We start from the raw sequence: 24,373 nt of genomic DNA, 5'->3' as shown, positions 1-24,373 counted from the left end.
TTTGTAAGGATGAAGAGAATCTGCAGCTCAGGCTGTGATTTCTGTAGGTTTCACAAGGAGTCAGGGTACAACATTGTTTAAATTGGGGGCTGTAGCATTTGGGCCATTCTCTGCAGGTGCTGTGGGAGAGAGTAGTAAATTATCTGAAATTTGTAGGTTTATGAAAATGTGGTATTTTTCAATCACAGAGATAGAAAATGAATCTTTCATATTATAGGTGAAGTAATATTTGAGGTTTTAGAGGAGATTGAATTTTGTTGTAGTTGTTGTGGGTTTTTTAAAATATTTTGTTCTGTTCATATTGCATAAATCCTAAGCAATGAAGCTTTCTCTAACCATCTGAAGGGTCCTGAAAAAAATAATTATTTCCTTCAGTCAATCTCCTCTCCTGCACATCCATCTACAGTCCTGATGTAAAGTCTGCCTGATGCTTTTTCTTTGTGTGCACATGCACACATTCATAGACTGCTGCAAACCATCATGGCCAGAGAAAAGAACAGAAAACAAAGAAGAGGTTTGGGTGTTCTGTAGTTGTCAGAATCTCTTTTCTCCCTAGTCTTTACTGTGCCCTGTTAGATCTTACATTTTGGGTGGGAAGGAATATCCTGCTGCTGTCTGGATTAACAGAAGATGGTTGGGTTTCCTTTTCCTTGTTCTGTCCAGTGGGATTTCAGGACACACAGCATCATCAGCAGGATTTCCCCCACAAATTCCTCACTGTAACAGGGACCAAAATTATGATGGTGCCCTTAAACTCTCCTGCCCATCAGTGGCACATAATGGTTGTGGTTTTTGGCCTTTTTTCTGGAGGTTTTTCACTTGGTCTGGGATGGAAAGGAGTTTGAATCTGGAACAGTGATGCTCTGTGACCTTTCAAGCTGAATTCTGTTACCTGTAATGACACAGGGCTGGTCCTGTTGAGCAGCTTTTTTCCATGGTGCTGTGCAGAGGGAACCATGGAGCTGCTCCCAGCAGGACTCTGAGCATTACAGCAATAATGCAGAACATGCAGAGTTTTCACCATGCCCTAATTGAAATTGAAGTCCATTCTCACATTACAACATAAGCAATGTCAGATCCCTGTACTTACAGAGTCTGGCTCTGATTTTTATGAAATGGTCCAGCTGGTTAATTAGGATGAAGTATGTTTTGAATGGGTTTGTGCTTTTTTATTTTTGTGTTTAATATTGATTAGCTCTTCTGACATAACATAAACTTGAGTTCATTAAGTACAAATTAGGAATTGACATAAACAGAGTAGATGGGTATGTCCAGTGTGCCCAGTCAAGGGTTTTATTTGTATTGTAAGTTGGCCCTCATGAATTTTAATGAAACTAAATTAAGAATTAAAATTATTCCACTTAAAAGGGAGTTGGAAATAGGCAGAACAGTTAAGTGCACACATGCAGGAGAACATTAAACTCTTGATTTTGGTATTCTTTAAACCACTGGACTGTGGTTATTTTAAGAAAATGATTCTGTATCTGTTTCTTTTCCTTCAGCCACGCTTATAAACAGAATGGTATCAAACAAAATTGGAGTTTTTTGTAAGTTGTAAAATCCTTAGATTGTTCCTTAGAGCTCGTGATAAAAAATAACAGGTCTCATAAATTTTTTGTGAATCTTCTGTTGAAAGGCAGAGTGCTTTTACCTTCCTGAGGCTTAATGGTGTCTGATAAATAGATTTGCTGGCTAAGTTGTTGACTTGAAGTTTGGCATTTTTTGCCTTTTTTTATAAAGAATGAGCTAAAAGCCAAACAAAGGTGAAATTGGTGTTGTTTCCAAAGCCTTTTAAGAAGTTCCTGTCCTTCCATAAACAGGTTTCAGCACAATATGTGATGTCCATGTCAGGCTGCAGGGCTGGCACTGCCTCTGTCCTTGCTCTGAGGTGTGGCAGTGGCAGCTGCCTGAGGACCAGGATAAAAACTGAGAAAATAAATAAAAAAAAAAATCCAATGACATTTCCCAAATTCTCACCTTTCTTCTAGCAAATCATATTTCAGGGACATGATGACAGAGGAGGTGGTGAATGATCTCTCTGGATCAATCAAACGCTGTTCTGGGTTTGAGCACTGGTGATGATGTGGGGACTGTGCTGGGAAGCTGCTCCCATGCTGTTCATCGAGGGGAAAGGCACAAAGCCCCAAATTTCCTCACAGAAGTAAAGGCTCAGTGCTGCTGAGAGCAATGAGCAGAAGGCTCATGCTAGAGAATAATTTAAAATATTTACTAGCCAGCCATTTCCTCTAAAATGAACACAGAGACAAGGTGCATGCAGTTGGGTGTTGCTCCAGTCTGTTACTTCATGGACATGAGAATGAGAGACCAGATTCTTTTAGCTTTGTATCATCTTTATCTGCCCCCCAACTTTGAAGCTTCTCAATTTGATTAGATAGTGAAGTGGTGAATATTTTTCAAGAGAATGAAGGAGAGCAGCATTGAATAAATCCTAACTCTTTTAGCAACTTTTTTTTGTTTTTTTGATGTTGAATGTGATATGGAGAGGAATTATGTAAAGGGAAGTCCAGCTGACTTTGTGCTGCACTCTTTAGTTTTCCAAAGGATTAGACAACTGTTTGCCTAAGCTGCAGTTATTTGTTAGATTGCCTTTTTTTCCTGAGATAACAGAATAGATGGGTTAGGAAAGCAAATTTGCAAATCACGTCTGCGGCCTAATTTAATTGAACTTGTGAAATGCACAGTAGTGAAAAATAGCTAACAAGGAATTAACTTTTATTTCTCCAGACACTGGAAGCCATTTTGAACTTCAAGTACTCTGGTGGACCAGGACATGCTGAAGGATACTACAGGAACCTTGCCCTGGGTCTCCACGTGGAGGTGGAGCCCTCTGTTTTCTTCACTCGCATCAGTACCCTGCCAGCAACAAGGTGAGCCCTGCCCTGACTCTTGGAATCTCACTCACTGTCTCTGTTCCATTGAATGTAACTTAAAGTCCATATTGGAAACATTTTTAATATCATCATCAACGTGTAGGTAAAGAATTTTGTGAAGAAATTTTCAAAATTGCTCATTTAGGAGTTTATTGGAGCACTTCATGTTCATTCAGCAGCTTCTGAGGTTCAGATGTTTTCTCATGATGATGTGTTTTAGCAGAGCCTGGAAATCTCATGTTTATTGCACAATTTGATGACTTTTTTCTGTATCTCTTAGCAATTGTAATGTGTTGTGTATTACAGAGTTTGCAGGTTTTGTAACAGAATCGTACTGCAAATGAACGTGTGAATGATGTGACAAATAAATTGTGACCAGACTCTCCTCTGGTGTTTGTTTTCTCCTGGAAACCACAGAGCAGTTTCAAATGCCATAGTGAATATTAAAATCAAGGCAACTCTTGATGGTGGTCAAATGCTGTGATAATGAAAATCTTTTTGAATAAAATTTCTCAGTCACTGAATGCAATCAGTTTTAATAATTAGTAGGATTATTGTAAAAAAAACTCTGTATGCACAGTGGGAGCAAGAATTTGGTTTGATTAAATTCTGAGATTGTTTTAGTGCAGTTATGTATGCAACACCAGTAATAATAGTTGAGAGGGAACATAATTGATCCAAGAAATTCCTGCTGGGCCTGGGACCCTTTTCATGACAAAATTCAGAAATTTAAAGATGGGCAAGGAGGAAATGCCAATCTTGGAGGCACTGGGTGAATCTTTAATTTTCAAAGGAAAGAATTGAGTCCTCAGTATCATACCATGGCAGAAATGTCCAAGGATAGATGGACAGCCTGTGGCAGCAACATAGCCTGAAAAACAGGGCTGTGAGCAGAAGCATTAAAGCATCAAGGAAAGTTTTAGGCTTGAACATGAAGAGAAGTTGGAGAGTCTGGAGCAAGAAGAGTGATAAGATGGGATTTTTGCTAAAACATAAGTTTAAAGCAACTTCTCCTGCTGAAGGGATGACGGCTGACAAGGGAGTGGAGTTTTTAATGATGACACTGCCAAGAGGGATGGGATCCTGTTCTTCCCCACAGGGGATACAGCAAATAATGACCTTTGCAGATAGCAAGGGAATTTTACATTAGGCAAAGACACTGCAACTCCGCAATAGTTTTTTTTAAGAAAATGTTCAAAGATGAGACAAACAAGATTATTTTTAATGAGTCATTTGTGTCCAGCTCTTATGAAACCATATGGTTCTATTAGTAAGCAAGTTTCTTGAGCATTTTGCTGCTTGAAAGTGTAGCATAACATGGTTTTATTATGTTAGGAATTGCTCAAGTAAAGCAAATCTGATGCTGCTTGGCAAAGTCAGAACACAGTGTCCAGAACAACTGTTTGCAAAATTCTGGGCCCCTTTTAAATGATGTTCAGTTTCATCCCTTCAAAGGCACGTTCTTCAGCCTTTGAAAGGTTTTCAAGAGTGAATAAGTGATCTCTCTTGAACAACCTGGAAGTACCACAGCATCAGCTAAAAATAGTTTTCAAGAAGGGTCAATATAGAGGTTAAAATAACCAGATTTCATTTATTATTTGAATGCCTAGTTCCCTCCATTCAGTGTCAAAAAAGCTCTCCATACTCTCAAAATGTATATTTTTAATGAACAGACTGCTCTGTGGTTCACTGCAATTCCTTATAGGGTGGATTGGGAGTGAAGCTGCAAACCTTCCATAAAAGCTTCAAATGCAACCTGATGCTTTTATTTGACTCTCCCTTGTTGGGATTTTGGCTTTTTGTGCTTGGCTTCCCCAGATGTGTTTTGTGTAGGCCAAGGTTATGCCAGCCCTGCTTTGTCAATCTGCTCTCTGGAGTTCTTGATGTGGGGCAGGCATTTAATCCTGAAATCCTTACACACAGATGGAGGTGCTAATTCAGAGTTTCTGAGTTAGCAGGACACAGTTTCCCATGTTGTGTTGTGTTTAGTGGCTCCAGTTCATCTCACCTTGTGTGTGTTTCCTTCCTCCTTTCCCTGTTCACCACTCAGATCTGTTAAGTCATGGAAACTTTCAGTGGTTTCATGGTTGGATATGTAGTTAAAGATGTGCCTGCTTTTCAGGGTGCCTAAAAGCTTTACTGAGTTGGAGAAAAAGACTCTAATATTTACATTGCTCTCAGAAATGTTTTCTTGCCAGACCTGTCAAAAAGCTTTTTTTTACTTTGGTTGTTACTTTAGGTATATATTGTTTGCCAAGTCATTAATGGATTTTACGTTCTCTCTTCCTGCTCATTCTATGTTATTGGTTTAGTGACCTGTAACACTGTTCCTTTGCTCTTGTGCATCCCTGTGCAGGTTCTCCATCAGAATTTGATATTATAATTTAGAGGGAAAATGGCAGAAATGTGTATGTCAGTCTTCTAAGGATAGGTTTTCATCATTAGAGGAAACAAAATTTGTTTTTTACTGTTGATAATCTCTGCCAATATCTGAGACACAATGACAGCAAATTATAATTGGGGTTTTTTTTACTTGCTCTTGCAAAAACTCAAATCTGATTTCCTTTTGGTTTACAACTGAGACTTCATTGCTTAAGTACTGTCTGAGGTGCTGAGCTATTTTTGTTTAGTCATTACAAGAAATTGTATTTTATATTTTACCTCCTTAGCTGTCATTTCAGAATGGAAGTTATCATTGCTTTCATTATCTGGATTAATTTTTTTTTCCTTTTCTTTTTCATTTTATTGTTTCTATTTTACATTTTTGCCTCCACAAAAGTAAGAAACATTAGCTTACTAACTCCTGGGCCTAAAAAGTCAAATCAAACTAAAAAGACTCTGAGCATTGATTCTTCCCTTAGGCCTTTAGTGAAAAAAGCTCAGGAAAAATGTTAATGAAAACACTTCTTCCCCCACTATAACATAAAGATTATGGTTTATGTAGAAGTCTTCAAAATTTAATTGGTATTTCGTCTATTTAGCTGCTGGAGCAGAAGTGCCTGGGAAATATCACTGAAACAACTGGGGATTTAGGCTTGGCTTTGTTTTTTAAATATCTAAGCAAAATTATATCTTCCACTTAGGCACAAGTTCTGCCTCATGGGGAGAAGCTTCATTAACCACACCTCAAATATATCTTCAGTTATTTAGTCATGACAACAGATCCCTTTAACCTTTGTATGTGCTGCTCTGGGGGGGTTGAAATGGGGTGGATGCAGCTCCTGTCACACTGCAGTGCCTGATCTGCTGCCTGAGTCTGGGCCAGATCTTTCCTCTTCCAACACCCAATTCTGGTTCAGATCTCTGCTCTGCCCACTTTTGATTGTGGTTCAGATCTCTGAACTTCCAACACCCAGTTTTGGTTGGGATCTCTGCTTTGCCCACACCCAATTCTGGTTTAGATCTCTGCTCTTCCAATACCCAGTTCTGGGTCAGATCTCTGCTCTGCCCACTTTTAATTCTGGTTCAGATCTCTGCTCTTCCAACACCTAATTCTGATTGGAATCTCTGCTCTACCCACACCCAGTTCTGGTTCAGATCTGTGCTCTTCCAACACCCAATTCTGGGTTAGATCTCTGCTCTGCCCACACCCAATTCTGGGTTAGATCTCTGCTCTGCCCACACCCAATTCTGATTCAGATCTCAGCCCTGCTGTTGGTACAGAGGATGCTGTGTCAGTGAAGAACTGACAGAACATCCCTGAGGAGCCCCTGATCTGCTCCCAGGTCCTTCTCTGGGTGTCACCCTGTGCTCCCTCAGCTGCCTGCACCCAGAGGGGCTGGCAGAGCAGCCTTGTGCTGGGAGATATTCCCTCTGAGGATGTTCCCTGTGTTCCTTGGCTCTGCTTGCTGGTGTGAGCAGGGAGGTGACTCTCCCAGGAGCATCATCAGGAGTGCCCTGGAATGGGGTGTAAGGGATAAGGAATTACTGTTGAAAGTTCTCCCACTCTGTCCTGCAACTCAATGAAATCTTGAAGGGCTTCAGGGATCTACTTGTTGAACCACTTATTTACTGTAAAATGCAGATACATCTATATAGTAAAATTGTATTAATTATCTCCTGTAATTGCCTTGCCACATTAATTGATTCCTTACCAGGGCTCAGCCCCAAACCCTGCTGTGCTCCCAGGCCTCCAGGCAGAGCAGTTCCCAGCAGGTTCCAGACTGCCACTGGGGATCCCATGATCTGACCCTAAACTGCCACTGGAGATGGATTGCAGATGGTTCAGTGTAAGGAAACATTCTGTTGATAGTTTTGGGTGATTCTCCTTGTCATTTTGATATCCTGTTAGCTCTAAGCAAGTCTGCTGTTGCAACTTATATGGGTTGTCTTGAACAATCTTCTTTATACCTGTTGTTTCTCTCAGGTGTGTTATCTGCCAGTTTTTATGGGCGCTGAATGTCTTTCCTTATTGCCTTTATAAAAGAGCATGAAAATATGCCAGAAATAATACTGCAGGTCTGACAAGAATTCAGTAATGTGCTCTGCCCACTGTGAGGGACCTGCTGGTGGTCCCCTTGTGTCCCTTGCCACTGTTCCATCAGTACAAAAGTGTCTTAAATAAGAGGCTACAAAGGCCAGAAAATGTTGATCATGTTTTCTACATGTATGGTGAGACAGTCTGAGTTTGTAGATGAAGTCAATCCTCAGGGATGGTGCCTTCACTTTTAAGCTGGGAATCCAGATATATAATAATATTCTTACCTGGAAATTCTACAAATTCAAGATGATAAGATTTTTAATCTTTAAATTTTTTTTTTTTTTTTTTTTTTTTTTTTTTTTTTTTTTTTGTGGGGCAGAATTCTTTCCTTTCTATCTTAAAGCTGCCAGAATACTTTCTATCTTAATGCTGACAAGAGACATCAGCTGCAGATATCTTCTGGCAAGTGCTGAGCCTTAGACTCTGTTTCTGGGTTTAAATCAGGTCTGACACTGTTAATTCAAAGTGCCAGTTCACGTAACTGTAGATTCAGGGTAACTGTCCTTTGTATCATTAGTGTACATCCTTAGATCAAATGATTTGGTTTTGTCCAGAAGACATCAGCTCACAGCACAGTTTGCAGTGCTCCATAGTCTGAGACTTCTCATGTTCTGTATTTAAAGTTAGGATGCTGTTTTTTGGTTTCATTGAGGGTTTGGAGACAGAGAAGTCTTGGCTTTGGTGAGGGTTCTCAGGAGGTCCTCAGTTGGGTGGGTAGAACTTTGAGATTTAATAAAATCAGACATATTTTTAGAATTTCCATTCCAGTTTCCAAGGTTGCCCCTATTTTCACTACAATAAATTTCAACATGTAAAGTTTGGATCAGAAATCCTGATTATTGTATATTTACAAATTATACAAGGGAAAGAGTAAACAGCATTGTTTCTTCAGCTGTGCTCTAACAGACTTTTTTGTTATATGATGAAAAGTTATGTGGTAGTTTCTGAAACCCTTGTTGGTTTTATATAGCCAGATTTTTGAATTGATCACATTTGCTACATTCAGAATGAGAATCAGTCACCTACTGATAGGCAGCTGCTTATAGTCTTCTCTTTCTTAATATTTTGGTGCTCAGTATGTCATAGAGCTTTGAAAGGTGGAGGAAAACATCTCTTGTTTGGTTGCTTGAAGAGCAAGATGTTTGTTTGGAGGAGGATTTGAGATATGACCTGTTTAAATTGATCTGATGTTTTTACATGGAGAAAATAATTAGTATTAAATTCACTGTTTTGTTAATGAAAAATATTAATAATGAAAGTCAGTCAAATTGGGAACCATGCAAATTCAACTAAATAAAGCAAATAAAGCTCTCATTTGCTGCAATTAAACTGACAAATCATTAGGAAAATCTGTCAGGCAATGGATTTATATTAATGTTCTCAGGAGTGGATGTCATTCTAAAATATATTCCTTATTTATACACTATTGAGCTCAATATAGATTCTACTGAGTGGTAACTCATGACATGTGGGAGGTTACACCCAATAGTTAAATTATCTTGGTAATCAGAGGTATTTAACTTCTGATAATGCTGTAACATTGCAGTGGGTTCATGAAAGAGCAGCAGAAAGCAGCTTGCAGATTAAGAGAATTGATTTTTGGGATCCAGATGTTAAATATGTATGGTTTGACACATGGATATGTCAGAACATAAATCTGCAAATATTTATAGATGTGCTGGGAATATTTAGCATAAGTGAAAAGGTTTACAACTGGGAGAAGTCAGATGAGGACTCTTCTTGGAATTTGTGGAAAGGTCTTTTGCCAGTAAGGTGGAGAAACTGACTTAATCATCTGAAGTTACATAATTTATTAAAAATTAAATTAAAGAGGCCCTACTGAAGACACAAGAGCATCAACAAAGGTGGTGTAGATCATTGTTGTGCTGTGCTGCTCTTTGTGTTGGTCAGTGGATTCTGGAGAGCAGGGTTGTCATCTGTCACACCATTGTCAACAGAGCCAAAACTTCTCTTCCCTTTCTGTCCCTTTCTGTGCAGCAATGGCTGCTCAAAGAAAAGAGAAGAAAAGAAATTTTAAAAAGTGGATCTGAAAATACTCTATGATTTCAGTTGATGGGAAAGGGAGATGAGTCAGGATGCAGAAAACTTGCCAGCCCTCCTGAGAATTTCTTGTTTAAAGTGACTTTTAAACTGAGCTGGAGACAGAGCTGCAGAGATTGTTCACTGAAGTGAGCCATCATTGCAGCTGCATTTGGGGTTTAATTCTGTGTTCAGTGTTACTGAAGAATATCCTCAGCTGTCATTTCAAGTAATCACAATCCTCCTGAAAGAGATTTTTAGATCACAGTGTCATTGTCGCTTGCCTAAAGTTCCCATGGCCCCAGTTTTGTGACTGTTTTTGGAACCATAACTGGCATTGTAAGATTTTAAAAATACAGCATGATTCATTGTGCTGCTAACTTTTGCTTGTGCTGTGTTCTCAATTCTACAGTAGATGATAACAGGAATCCATTTATACACTAAATCTCTGAGACATTGTTGAACTAACTCAATTTTCAATTTAAAAAAAGATTTCTTAATTGTTTTTTGATATCAGCATTGACTTAAATTTGTAATTCTGAGATGTTCAGATGATAAATCTATCTGATGAAAATATTTCCTTCTAATTCTAGTGTTTTACCTCTAGAACCTTCTGCAGTTTTGTGTCACTTGTGAAAGGAAATCTTGAACATGATATTTATGGAAGATTTTTCAAAATCAAGCATCATGAACAAATCAGGAAGATTATCAAAATGGAAAAAATGTTTGAGTGCTGTGATTTCTTGGTAGACTGAGTTTTTGGACCAGACTTCCTTCCCATTAGATGGGAAGAAGAGTCAAACCCTCTCATGAACTTTTGTTCTGTATCCTGGAGTCTGTTCCTGGTCCAGCAGTGCTGGTGATGGTTTCATGTTGTGTGTCTGACACCATCCTAAACCACCAGCCCACCCCACCCAACAGAAACTGATTTATTCTGCATATGTTCATCCCAAACCTTCAGAGGGAGCTGGTAACAAATAATGACCCCTAAAAAAGACTGGGAAGCCTCTGGTGAACCTTCAGAATGTGGGAAATGTGGGGGATAGTGTTCTCTGCTTTCTCTGAGATGAATGGTAGCTAACACCTACCTAACTAAACTTAGAGGACTCAAAATCCACCCTCCTCAACCAAATAAATATTTAGTGTAAACTGTTAGATGGTGGTGGATCTTTTGGGAAAAGGAGAATAAATTGTGTGTCTATAGGCCAGTCTTTCCCAGTTCCAGAAATCTGTGGCTTGTGACTGGAGTTTCTCTGCCAAACATGTCAGTGGGGCATTATGGTATATAATGTAATCAATTTTAGATCCATTTATTATTTTGAATAGTTTAAGGGTTTTTTTGTAAGCTGGCAGATTTAAAAAAAAACAACTGATTTACGTAGACTTGAGGTCAGCACAAGTGGTCTAAGATTTGGTCAATTGCCTTCAAATCCTTAAAACAATTTGATGTTTGAAATTTTCTGGTAAAGAGCTTGGTTTAAGCAACACATTTCTGACTGCACTTAAATGCAGGAGTTCAGCAAAACCTTACTGGAGTTCCTTTATCAAACTTGCATTAATATGATTTGCCTCTCAAATCTCCTTTACTGACACTGAAATAAGTTCTTTAGTTCCTGTCTTGCACAGGATGGCCTTCTGTATGTTCTGCTGGAGGGAAAATTGATATTTATTTTTGGCTTTCTTATTACTTCTATGTTTTCCTGGAACTTTCCTAACTCTGCATCATAAGTTCTACACAGTCCTACTAATTGCAGAATGTTAAAGAAAAAGAAAAAAAAAAACCCTTCTTGCTAGTTTTCAGATCTTCAGCAAATTGTTCTTTAACAACTTCAGAGTTGATTCTTATCCTTTTTTTTTAACTTTTTTTTGGTATTACATCTGATTTTCCAGAGCTGATGCTTTCTTGGTTTCCTTACTTGGATGGAGCTTCTGTTTGAAACTTCCTGTTTTAATTAAAAAAAAAAAAATCAAACCAAAACCTTTAATTGTGTTTGCTTTTTATTGCTGTAATAGTCTATTTGATACTGTCTTGTAGTTATTCTGAAGAGCTTATGCTACCTTTTCCTACAGTCTTACTGTTACTTTCAATTCTTTCACATTAATATCTTATTCTTCTAACTTTTCAAGGTACTGTAATAATTCTGTAACTTCAAATTTTATGTTTATATATATTTTTACCTAAAGATTTCCTTGTGATTTAACTTAAAATTGCAAGAAAATAATTTTTTTTCCTATATGATTATTTTGTGTAGTGTTGGAAGAGGAGGAAATAAGTGTTGTGGTGATGAATAATTTTCTAGAATTCATATTTGGGATTTTTTAAAATCAATGTTGTTTAGTCCTGAGGGGCAGCTGCTTGTGTAGGTCCTTTGTGGCATGAATTGTTTTATTTGCAAAACTTTGGCTCTGCTGCCAGAAGATACTTCAGGAGGCTTTAATGTTTTTTGTTTGGGTTTGCTGTGGCAGAAATAACAAATTCCTTCCACATGAAGTTTTTAAAACTAATCTGCACTGGAAGTTGTTCTTCCAGACCATCACCTTGTATCTGCTGGAGAGGCAGAGGTGTCTGAGACTTCACAGGTCTTGTCCCACTCTGCCAAAGATGAGGCAGAAGCTGATAAAAGCTCTTCCCCCTTTTCTTTTCCATTCCTTCCTGGTAACTGACTCAAGCACTGCCCTCCCAGTTATTTCTTTCTTGTGAGTTCTGAGGAAGGAAGTTTCTAACAAGAGCCACATCTCCTTATCTCTTCTAAATTCTTGAGTTTTGGCAAGTTTGCTTCAGGCACTCAGCTGCCTCCCTGCATCCCCCTCTATACTCAGCAGTCATTGGGGTTTTACAAAGAGAGAGCAATCTCTTAAAATATATATTAAAGAAGCTCCACCCCCACTTTTTCTTCTTTTTTTGTTTTTTTTTTATTTTTGCTAAGAGATTTGGTCCTGACCCCAGCCGTGCCTGGCTGCAAGTGACATAAGTGACATTATTTTCACTTGCTGAGCTCAACCACCTCCTCCTGGGCTTGTCCTGGGAGTTTTCCCAACCCAAGGGTTGGCAAAACATTTCCTCCTCTATGTGCTCTGCAAGGGACTTCTTTGATTTTCAGAACAGAGTTGTATTATGGACCAGAGAACCTATTTTGGAGTAGAACAGTTCTTAAACTCTTGTACCTCTGAGTTTAATTGCCTTTGGAATAGCATTTCAGTTCAGTTGTAAACTATTGTGCAACAATAAATATAAACAATAAATATAAAACTTTTTGGTTGCCCCAGACACGCAGCTGTAGCTTGATCATGCACATTGAAGGATGACTCTGACAACTCACCAATATTCCTTTCTTCCCTTTTGGGGATATTTCTAGTTGTTCAGTAGCCTCTTGGAAAGTTTGGAATTTTAGATACGTTGGTAAAGTGTTATTGCAGCTGTCTGATAGGATTTGGCATTTTGGTACCTGGTTCCAATAAATTTTCATGTGTATTATATTTTTATCATCAATGCTGCTATTTCTGCTTATTCTCACAAGGAAGAAAAGGTTGTAAATTAGAAAAAAAAATTCCAGAATCTTACTTGGAATAAAATAATTTAAAATATTAACACTTAATTGTATTAAGTAGTAAATGAGTAGTAAATTATTTTTATTAGTATTACATAATAAGAATGGTGAATATTATGAAAATGTTAATTATGATGAAAAGGTTTATTGGAATTAACTTCTGCAATAAGGTTTGTATTCTGCAACTTTGTCACTTTTATTTTCTGAGGTTACCAGAAGTGAAATTGGTGTATTTCTAATCAAATGCATCTAGGGAAATTTGGATTTGAATATGAGTTTAGAAACAATGGATAGTAGCCAACAAATGTTAAGTTTTTCTGTGAGAAGTAACTCTGTTTCCCAGTCTTACAGAGGGGAGAGAGTTCTCCTTCTCAGAGAAATTCCTCTCAAAGTTAAGTGCTCAAATTGCCAGCTTTTTTTGGTCTGTAGACAAGCCATGGAAATGGAATTTCTCCTTTATAATGAATTTAAACCAATTTAAATTTTTGCTTGTACTTTTATGTCTTAAAGAGGTAATGTCAAGGTAGTTTAAAATAATGCAACTCTTTTTTTTCTTTTTATGTGAAGGCTTAAGGAACTGAAAAATGTCTGTGGCTTTCTCCACAGAACTGAATGTGAAAGTTGCAAAGTGAGAATGTAGAGAGATGAATAAATGCTGTGGGGCTTGATATTGTGCAGGACAGAATTGTCATAGGATTGCTGCTCTTTAGGGTGCATCTGCTTAATTCTAGCAAAAAAAAAAAAAGTATTTTTAAAAAGGTTGTTTTTGTAGGGATATTCTTACAACTGGAGGAGGAGATAAAACCTCTATGCGAATGAATGTATTCTTTGTATATATATTTATATCCGTGTATGAATACTCATTTTGATAAACCTACAATAATATCATCACTGAAATGGTGTTTTTTTCCCTCCATCTGAACAGCACCAGGCAGTGCCACCTCCTTCTTGATGTCTTCAATTCCACAGAGCATGAGCTGACCATCAGTGCCAGGAACAACGAGGATTTAATTCTGCACGCCGGGGAGTGCCAGCGGTGAGTGCTGCCTCTGCCAGAGGGCCCAGGGTTAGCCCTGGTGCTTTTCTGTACACAATTGATGGCATTTAGGTGCCTGTTGTTCTTCTTAAGCATTGTACACATGTCAAAGAATAGGAAAGTTTTATTTCTTGGGGGTGCATCACTAAGTTTAAGCAATATCTCACGTAAATTTATTTGGGCTCTGCATGTAGTGATCCTGGAAATAATGAAATACAAAGCAGTTGGTACTGAGGTGTACAGCTCATTTAACTTTTGTAGAGTGTTTGAATGTAATTTCCATGTGCTCTGAATGTAATCCTGGTGTTAAAACCTGAACTCAGTAGTTTGTTATCCTTTCCCAGTTTTAAATTTTCTTTATGTGGTTCCCCAGCTATTTCCTTACTTTTCCTACAAAGAAAACTCCAGGAAAGAAAAATAGAATTGAAGAAAAAGCAATTCCAATCTCTGTGGGAAAATATATTTCAAATCAAGCAAGCTGTTGTGGGTATTGATTCTTGCAACCCTACTAGAGTGGCGTACAGCTCATTATTAACCATTATTTGCCATTACACACCTGCCTCAGGTTCCTGCTGCTGCCTGTAGCCCAGGACAGCCTGCTTAATCTCCTTCAGGTGATCATTGCATCTGAATTCCAATTTCATCCTGGAAAGGTGATAATGTGAAAAAGGGAATCTTGCTTTTGGGCTCCCTGCACTGCTCTCCTCTCTGGGAGAGTTTAAAAACTTGGTTGAAGAGAGATGTTTTGATGTCTGCAAATCCCTGGCTGAATATTAAGTTCAAAGTCAAACCATGTTAATTGCAAGGAATGCAGCTGTCAAAAAGAATTACAGAATAGGTAAAATAGCAGCACATTTGGAATTCTTTTTGCCTTGATGACTCCCAAAGCACAACCAAGTGGAAATGTGTTGACTCAAACTCAGGTTGAATTTTACTTTACCAAGCAATGGACAAAACCACCAGTAACCTACAGTGCTTCTGCCTTTTATTTGGAAAGAATTGCCTTTTTTCTTTTTTAAAAAGCAGTCTAAACAGTTATTGTATTTGCTGGTAATGTCCCAACAAAGGCAGGAATTATGAATCTGACTCCATGTTCTCAGAAGGCTAATTTATTACTTTATGATACAATATTATATTAAAGAATACTAAAATATACTATAATATACTAAAGAATAAGAGAAGATACTCAATGCTAAAAAGATAATAAAAACTCATGACTCTTTCCAGAGTCCTGACACAGCTTCGCTCTGATTTGCCAAAGAGTCAAAAAAACTCACACCGGAAACCAATGAAACAAATTTATTGTTAATAAACACTCTCCAAACACGTTCCACATGAGCAAAACACAGGAGAAGCAAATGAGATAAGAATTGTTTTCTTTTTCTCTGAGGCTTCTCAGCTTCCCAGGAGAGAAATCCTGGGTGAAGGGATTTTATCAGAGAATGTGAGTGCTGCAAACATTCACCAAAGTATTCTTCTTCCCATCTATATTGTTCTATAAGTTTATTTTTATGCCTCTTGGTTTTTTGCATTGTTTTTGTAGTTTTAAAACCCCTGGAAAATTTTCATTCCTAGTTTTTGGGACAATAGTAACAGATAGAAATTAAGCTGCAAATCAGGTTATAAAATTTCTTTCATCTCTCTGATTGAATTTTATTTTCCTATGGATTTAAATTTAAATATCCTTAAATCATTACATTGTGATGGGTATAAACCCTTCCACAAAGTCTTTTGAAACAGTCATTTATCAGAGGAGATTGTATATGTGTTGCAGGTATTTAAACATTTACAGTTATTTTTCTTCTTATTGCAAAATTTGTTTTTCTTGTTGGTTAGAAATTGCACAGTTTTTCATTGTTTCTAAACTAATTTATTATCTATTTCTTGAAGGTAAGTGCTTTTCATTGTAAAACTGTGTATATGCTTCTATGTTGCCATGAGCTTTAATTTTTATTCCAATAGATCTACTACAGAAAAGCATGTGAAACATACACTGGGCTTTACAATAAGCTTCCTGCTCTTAGAAAAAGGCTTTTGTTGCTCTTTGAAGGGGAAAAAAGAGAAAAAATAAATAAAGGAAGGAGAAATCTTTTCCCTTTTTAAGCAATGGCTCCAGATCTTTGCATTTTAATACAGGGCAGGCATTCCCTGGAATCTGCTTTTGAACCAAGGTTTTCAACCCAGGTATACAAAGATTTTCAACACATCCTTGTTCTTTTGGAGTCTCCTTTTAGGATTTTTTTTCTTTGGATATTGATTGTTATTAATACCTGATTAATATTTCAAGGGAGGGCTTTTCAATCAAGTTCATTATTTCCTTCATTTCCCCTGTACCTTTTCTGATGCTGCCCTCATTCTTAATGTTTGCCTCATTCTACCTTTATTTAAATAGTGACTTTTTGCCAGCTTTGGTCACTTTCTCTTCCTTTTGTAATTTACTCTGCCTCCATTCGTCACCCTCACTTTGAAATCTCCCATCCTGGCAGAGTGGAGGTAGCAGGAAATTGTTTTCTTTGTCCCTTTTGTTATTGCTGGGGACTCTGAGTGTTTTCATATTCTCTGCCTCCAGACCCACAAAGAAGGATAATGCTGCATCCTGCTTACTCTGGCCTCTTTTGCTTCCCACTTTGGATGCTTAGAAAGTAAAATAACTTGGGAATTTTGATATGTTGCTTCTCTTCTCTACATTACAGAGTTGTCACTGTAGAATGTAAGTTTTTCCCTCCCGAGAGGGAATTTGTAGGGGATTATTTCATTGCTCCCATGGAAAATGAGGAATCCTGATGGGTGCTGCACTTATTGGAGCACTCTCTGTAATATAATGTGATTTATAATGAAGCTGTACAATTGACCATGGTGCTGGCAATGGGAAGGGTGAGGAGATCAAAAGAGAAATGCCAAAGAAAGTTTGGGATTGCCAGCAGATCAGTGCTGGCACTGCCAAACCTTTCTGAGCCCATCAAGGGCAGTCCCTGGGATTCATTTTGTAGTGTCCACATTATTTGGTGCATTCCAACCCTGTCCTGTTCTCGGTCTTATTTGTATTCATGTGAAATGGATCAAATGTGTAGAATGCTGCACAATATTTTTATTTTAAGGTCTGAAAGGCAGTTTGCTTCAATTAACTTAGAGACAGGGCAATAATAGCTGCTACAATAACACTGCATATGTCAGGAAAAACTGGTATTATACTAGTTAGGAAAAGAGAAATCCTTTAGGCCATTAAAAGAATCTCTGGAAAATAGATGCCTTTTTCTACAGTAAGGTTATTTTGCTGACTAGTGAAAATTATCATTTTAGCTTTCAGAAACGCTTAAACTTACAATTTGCTGTACTTTTTAAGCCAATAATTGGGATTATTTACTGTGTGCATTGTAACTGTTCTTGGACATATATATAAGCAGTGTTTCTGAGAAGTGACACTCTTCTCCCTCTATTTTAGGATAGAGAAACATTTTACTCCCTGTCATTTTATAGTCAGAAATGACAATTTGGGCTCAGTGATTATTTTGTTCACTCATCTTTCTGTCTTTCATCATTGCTTGTTTTGCAGACAAACAAATGAAAGGATCAGCCTTTTTTTACCCCTGTATCCCAAGGTGTTAATTAGAGACTTGATATTCCCATCTCTGCTTTCCACATGACTTGAAATGTTCCTTCCTATCCCATTGTGGGACAATTAGTGACATGTTTTAGTCTGAGGTCTTTTTTCCCCACAAGATTATGATGGAGAGAGAAGAAAACCAAGATTTCTTTGGAGTAGAGAAGGAAAAGACAGGAGATTTTTCTTCCCTCTCCTGTGAGGTTGGTTGAAGAAAACAGAGAAGCAAGAGTTTTGGATGATCGTTTGTTGAACTCCTGAAAATAATTTTAGGCTTCATTGCAAAGGCTTCAAATTAATTTTTTCTGCTTTACACCTGCAGGAATTTTTTAAAACTTCAATATCCACAGGGAAATGCACTGGAGATCTGGTGTCCTGATGAAAAGATGTCAGCCAAATTATTCTGTGGAAGTTCTGGCTGCAGTGAGTGGTGTTGAGGTGTTGGCAATGTCTTCAGCTAATTTCAAATATCACCCAATGGTATCAACATGTTTTGTTCACCTCTCCAGTTGAACATATGACATGTGATGATGATGAGGGAAGCAAATTCTTTCATGTCTGCTATTGGAAAGCTCAGCCTCTAGAGATTTGTGCAGGATTAACTGAGTCTCCAGTTTGTTGAAGAATAAAAGCTGTTTCTTGCAGCAGTCAGCTGCACTGTTAAAGGAGCTTTGCAGTGAGCAAAGTGCAAGTGTTTTGAACATAATCAGTGGAAAATCTGAGCTTGTTTATCCCAGCAAAGAGGTAATCAACAGGTTGTTCTGACATGGAAAAATATAGCAGACAGCTCTTGGAGGGAATTGTATTAATGTCTGTGAATAAAAAAGTGTTGCCACTAGCAGTGATTTGAATTTATTGAAAAACCCTAGGTATGGTAATTATTGTGTTTCTTACTTGATTATCAAACCATTCAAATTAAATTTCATGACAGCCCTCATTTATGCCTAAATCACTTCATAATTTATGGTAATAGATGTAATCTGGTTGTGTGCCCCAGGATATCTCATTTTGTGCCACACACCCTGCCTTGCCTCCCCATCCCCGTTCTGTGCACTGGGGGGAGATGGATGCTGGGGAGGGTCTGGGCAGATCAGTTCTCTCCTCTGTCCTTGTGGGACAGCCCAGCTGGGCTGCTGGAGCCTTCCCCATGTGTGACACTGCACAGCTGGGCTCTGCACATTCACACATTGCATTTTTCAGCCTGTTCTGGCCTTGGTGTGAGGACCATGGGGATTCAAGCTTGGGATGCCCAGGGTAGGTCTGGTGTGAGGAGCTGAGAGATGAAGAACGAACAGGACAGGTCGTGGTAAATGAGGAAATAATTCTGTTGGTAGTTCAAATCAGAGAGGCTTTTGTGCAAAATTTACAAGTTCTGACAAGTGCTGGTGACCCTGGGGATGCTGATGTGAAAGAACATGATGGAATTTTGGCCTTTTCATTTTTTTTAATTGGAGGTTGCCTAATTAAAAATAAGCTGAAGCAATCCTGCAGTAGCAAAGTCAACACTCAAGTTCAGGTTTCCTTTCTGGGTCAGCAGTTTTACCCTGCTTTTTAGCAGGGTTACAGGGTTAAAGGAGTGTGTTTGCTTACACATATACTCTACAGTTAGTTTTGTTCTTTTTTTTAAAGTCAGCAGAATTATAGGTATAATGCTTAGTTTTGCTAAGTTTACTTTTGTGTGTATTGACTTCACTGGGTTTTTTTCTGTTACATTCTAATGAGACAAGAATAATTAAAGGAACAAATTATTATTTTCACTTCTATACCTTTTATCCCATAGTCTGGTGGGTTTTTAACCCATGGAAATGAAAGAATTTTTCAAAGTCCTTTGTGTGCATGCTAATTATGAGTGCCATTTCTGCTGCTTAATTATTTGATGTAAATGCCTTTATTAATCGAGCTGTGAAGTCTGTGCAGTGGTACACTGCAATTTCTGCAGTATTAGTTAACAATGCACATTTTGAAAACACTTTGAGATAAGTCCTCTTTCAAAGGGAACAAGACTTAAAAATTCTGCCCCATTTTGAACCAAAAGTTCCCCCAATAAATTTATTGCCCATATGTAAGTAAATGATGATTGTTATTTCTCAGAGCTGCCAAGTCAGTGTTTAAAATATTTGTGTGTCTGCTTATGGCAGGGCATGTTGTCTGTATGGGAGATTAATGATTTTTTCCATACATTGCTGTTACAGTTTATGTTTTAAAGACAGAGCTGCTATGATTAAGGCTTTGCCTGCTGTCAAGAGAAAATAAAATTTCACAGTAGTTGCCCTTGGTCTTCACGTTAAATCTATGGCCAGCTGGATATTTCTGAGATACTTTCAAGTCAAATTCTATTAACTTAAACATGAAAATCACCCTTTGTTTTCAAGGCGGTAGTTTTTATTTTGTCTCTTATTTGACAGTTGTTAAATACACTTTTAGTTTTTTTAAGGCTTGCCTTTTTCTACTAATAGCCAAATCAATCTTTAAACATTGTACATAATTTTGAGTGAATAATTATTTTCAAACAAAAAAAAAATTAAAGGAATTGTTTGGGTATGAAAGGGTGATATAACTATCACTAGTCATAGTAATGACCAGTTATGATGTTCATATTTATTTCCAAGCACTTTGCAAAAACTGGAGATGCTAGAGGAGGATTCTGCAAAAACTATAGAACTTCAAAATAACAAACAATAATTAAAAAAAAAGGAAAGAGCAAGAGAAGAAGTAATAAAGAGACATTTCAGTTTTGGACTGCTTTGTAGCTGAAGCACTCAAGGAATCCATTTGCATCCCATGAAATCCAGATGCTCTTCTGAGGTCCCTTCCAAGCTTGTCCCTGCCTGGTCCTAGTTCCTTTGTAAGGGGTGAAATATCCCACCCCAGCTGGGGGCTGATCACAGGGATCCTACAAAACCCAGATGTGATCTGAGAACAGGAGAAGCCAACAGAAAGAAAGAATGATAGGAGGGAATTTTGATATTCAGCTCTGGTCACACTCACAGGACAAAGAAGAGATCAAATGGGAGAAGATTCAGGTGAGCAGTGAAAATAAAAGCCTTTGGCTTTAGTTTGACAGGTGCAGTAAAATTTAAAGGCAATTTAATGCTTTGTATGAGGTGGGAACAGGGGAAGGCTCTCCTGGAAAGGTTAAGGGAAGTGAAGATGGGAATTAAAAATGAACTTTGAGCTGTGTATGAATGCATCTGGAAATGAAGAGATTTCAAGGCTTCAGGCATCATCAGACCATCTCCCCCATGGACAAGTGGAGGCAAAGACCTTCACAAAGGCTGGTTCTGAGGTGTCCTCCCTGGAATTGCCAGAGATCTGCCTGCAGTTGCCACACTTCCCAACTGGAAGACCTTTTCCCATGTTCTGTCCCTGTAATGATGATGAAAACAAATGCTCTGGTACCTTTTACAGCAGTGTGTTCCTGTTCCTCTCCCAGTGCTGTCCCCAGTGCCATTTCTTCTGAACAGTTAGGATGTATTTCCATAGGGAATGTGCAGGCAATCTATTTCCTGTGATGTGCATTTGAATTTAGCATTTGTTTCTGTTAAGAATTGAGGAAAGAGGGGTTATTTCTCCCCTTCCCTCCCTTCCCCAAAACTCAACGTATGGATTATATCAATCCTGTGGTACTGCCCTGGGTAGGCACCTCTTTTGTATTACATCACTTTCCCTAAGATTCTTTTTCTTTTCCCACTTCTTCAGTTGCCTTTTCCTAAATCAGAGGTGACTAACTCACTGCATCTAGCCTGCATGGCACTTTTTCTGACCTCTCTGAACATTGCCTTGGCCTCAGAAGACCCAATTTGCACTATTTATAATATTTTGTGTATGCAGCTGGGGAAACAGGAGCTTGGTGAGCACAGGCCAATTTTGTCTCTGACAGGATTTATTAAGTTTAATAGGGCACAACATAAATGTGGCTGGGTAGTTTGGCCCTTATACAAAATATCCCACAGATGTAGCACGAGTTTGCTGTTCCAGTTTTAAATGAGCTATAAATCACTCAAAATCCAGACCAGTCATCTTCATTTTCCCCTTGAATCCTAAGCAGATTACAGGTTGTAGGACTTGCAGGGTTCAAAAGCTGTCTCTTGAAAAAAAGGCAGAGTAATTGATTTCAGGAGTCAGATTTAGAAATTATTTAAAAAAAAAACAAACTTTTTTTTTTCTCATAGAAGAAGCCAGACTTTTTCCTTCCTTAATTTCCTCAATATTTGAAAAATATTATTTCAATATATTGAAATTTCAATGTATTGAAATTTTTGGGTGCTAGGCACAGTTGTGGAAGCATTTGACAAAGTGCAGGCATGTTAAAAAATGGACTGAAGTGCTAATACTTTTTAATTGGGTTTTCAGCTTTGTGCAAGGAATGTGGGAAAAAAAAGGTAAGAATATAAGAAAAATTATAATTGTTTCTTTTGTTAGATAACAATGGAACAACAAGTTAAACAGGAAGAAATACCTTTTCATGAAGGAAGTCAGAGTTGAAATGAATTGTGCTTGCCCTTAATTCACACATATTCAAACCAGTAAATTCAGACTGTAGTTTTAGAAAATCATGTTTCAATATTGATGAGTGATGGAAAAATGTGGGGGATGAAGGTGAGCATTATCAACCTTTCACTGTGAATTAATTTCCCTGCAAAAAAACCCCAATATTCCCAGGAAGAAAAGATTCCATGGAACCTTGGGGTTTGTCCTTTTTCCAGTAGGTTTTCTGAACACTGAAGGAGAAAGGAAAGTTGTATTAATCAACATTGTTTTTTCTTTCCATGTTTGTCCGTACTTCTGTGGGATGGATACTTAATCAAATTTTCTGATTTGTCTCAAACCTGCCCTGTGGTCAGCACACCTGAGATATTCTGTTGGCTGTCTCTCCTCATAAAATCCATGTTAGAAACTTGGGAATCCTGAGTGAAACAATGGCAGAAAAGAGATGCCCTCCACAGGAGCTCAGACAAACGGGGGAGTGAATTTTGCAGCTGCAGCGCAGCTGGCACAGCCCAAATTTCTGTCAGACTTGCCTTGCAGTGTGAATTCAAGGCAGGCTGCAGAGACTGTTGCTGCAGAGGTTATTCAGAATTCTGTGGGATGCAGCAGTGCCCAAGGCTGGGCAGGCAGGGAGAGCTGCCCTGAGCTCTGTGCCTGCATGGGAGCAGCAATGCAAAGAATAATTTACTGGCCTGGTGCTGTGCTGCCAACCTGGGGCTTCGTGGCCAACTTCCAGGTTTGATTGGATACTTCCAGAGGGACCTCCCAATCTACACCATTCTTTGATTTGAAAATCTACCTACTCATTGGTAAGCTTCCCTTTTCTTCCCAAAGCCAGCAGTTATGGGCATGTGTCCGTAGGAACTGGTTCTTCTCTTGTTTTCTTTTATCCTCCAAGACTTTCTGTCTTTCCAAAATTTGTCCTAATCTGTTTTGGGGGTTTTTTGCCCTTCTCTGGAGGACAATTTTTTTTTTCCTTAGCCTTTTTTCCTTGTTTTTTCCTACTGTTACAGATGTCATAGTGCCACTTTTTGGTAAGGCTTTGAGCTCTAACTCATGTCTTATTTTTAAGTAGTGTGTTGTTGTGAGAAATGTGAATTTGCACAGTTCTCCTTCATTGATTCAGTTTGGTGCAATACTACTTCTTCTCACTGTCACCTGGTGCCTTGTATGTTCATCTAACAGATGAAAAAATTCAATTGAATTAATTTTCCTAATAAATTGCTCTATTATGATATTTGGACATAAGGAGTGAAGAGCATCTGGGTGCATTTAGACTCTTTAGAGAATGCAGGACAAAATGATGAAGGTAACTGAATAATTTTAGTCCATCTCCCAATTAACCATCATCTTTATTTTTTGTGGAAAACCTCCCCAACACATTTCAGGTCATTTTTTGTTTATGCTGCCAGTAAGAGACCGAGCTTTTGGGTTTAGGTGCAGCTCCAGGTCACACCTGGTTTGATCAATATCTGTAGATAAATAGATTAATTTAGAGCACAGCACTCCCTGTATTGAGGAGCACTTGGCTGTGTTTTGTGGCTGTGGTGACACCGTGGCTGCGTTAATGGGATGAAAGAAGATTGTCTTGAGTGGCTGCCAGTTATGTCTGCCTTAATGGCCAAAGGATTTATGAAAGTTCCACTCAGATGTTGCCCAGATTTGGCTCCCTGCCTGCTCTCTGATGTTCTGTAAAAAATCACGAGGGTGCAGCATGGATTTCCTGAAGTTGGAAATGAAAATATCCAATTTCTATTAATTTGTTTTAGATGATCAAAAGTATAATTAAAATAGCTGGTTTGTGAGTATTTCCTTCAAAGAGAACACTCATTTAAAATTAGTGCTTCATCAGCTTGAATTTATTCCTTACTCTTGACATCCATTTAATTCTGCCTTCATTAACTGGAAACAAAAGTTAAAACAACAGTGATTTGAAAAGATCACTAAAAGATGTTAAGTAATGCTGTTGTATATAAAGCCAACCTTTTGTGACATTTTCATTTTGCAGTTACAAATGTATCATCAGATGCTGATTTGGAAATTCTGTTTTCTTCCCCCCTCACCAATGCCACCATAATAACTGGGATCACAGGCAAAAAGGTGAAGCCTTCTTTGAAATAATGGAAAGATTTATAGGTCCTGAATTAAAAAAAAAAAAAAACCAAACTAGTATTCTGCTAAGTTTGAATAGAATTTGTGATTTGCCCTATAAAAGTGTCTAATCTTGGCATGGAATGGGGGGATGTTAAGTCTGTAATCTTTCTTCTTCAAGCTATTTTTCTGCCCACT

General features: G+C 38.1%; 1 protein-coding gene across 8 annotated transcripts in view; it reads left to right on the top strand.

Annotated features, from left to right (window-relative positions):
- TRAPPC9 (trafficking protein particle complex subunit 9) overlaps positions 1 to 24,373 on the top strand; it is a 449,867-nt gene that overhangs the window by 144,874 nt on the left and 280,620 nt on the right. For all 8 annotated transcript variants that reach the window (XM_074557536.1, XM_074557497.1, XM_074557522.1 and 5 more), the window contains 2 exons: positions 2,746 to 2,888; positions 13,885 to 13,995. In XM_074557536.1, the coding sequence (XP_074413637.1) occupies positions 2,746 to 2,888; positions 13,885 to 13,995 (254 nt within the window). The remainder of the gene's footprint in view (positions 1 to 2,745; positions 2,889 to 13,884; positions 13,996 to 24,373) is intronic.

This window comes from Zonotrichia albicollis, chromosome 1 (genome assembly GCF_047830755.1).
Source record: "Zonotrichia albicollis isolate bZonAlb1 chromosome 1, bZonAlb1.hap1, whole genome shotgun sequence".
Classification (NCBI taxonomy): Eukaryota; Metazoa; Chordata; class Aves; order Passeriformes; family Passerellidae; genus Zonotrichia; species Zonotrichia albicollis.
The sequence above is the reverse complement of the archived record's forward strand: the minus strand, read 5'-3'. Positions and strand labels throughout refer to the sequence as shown.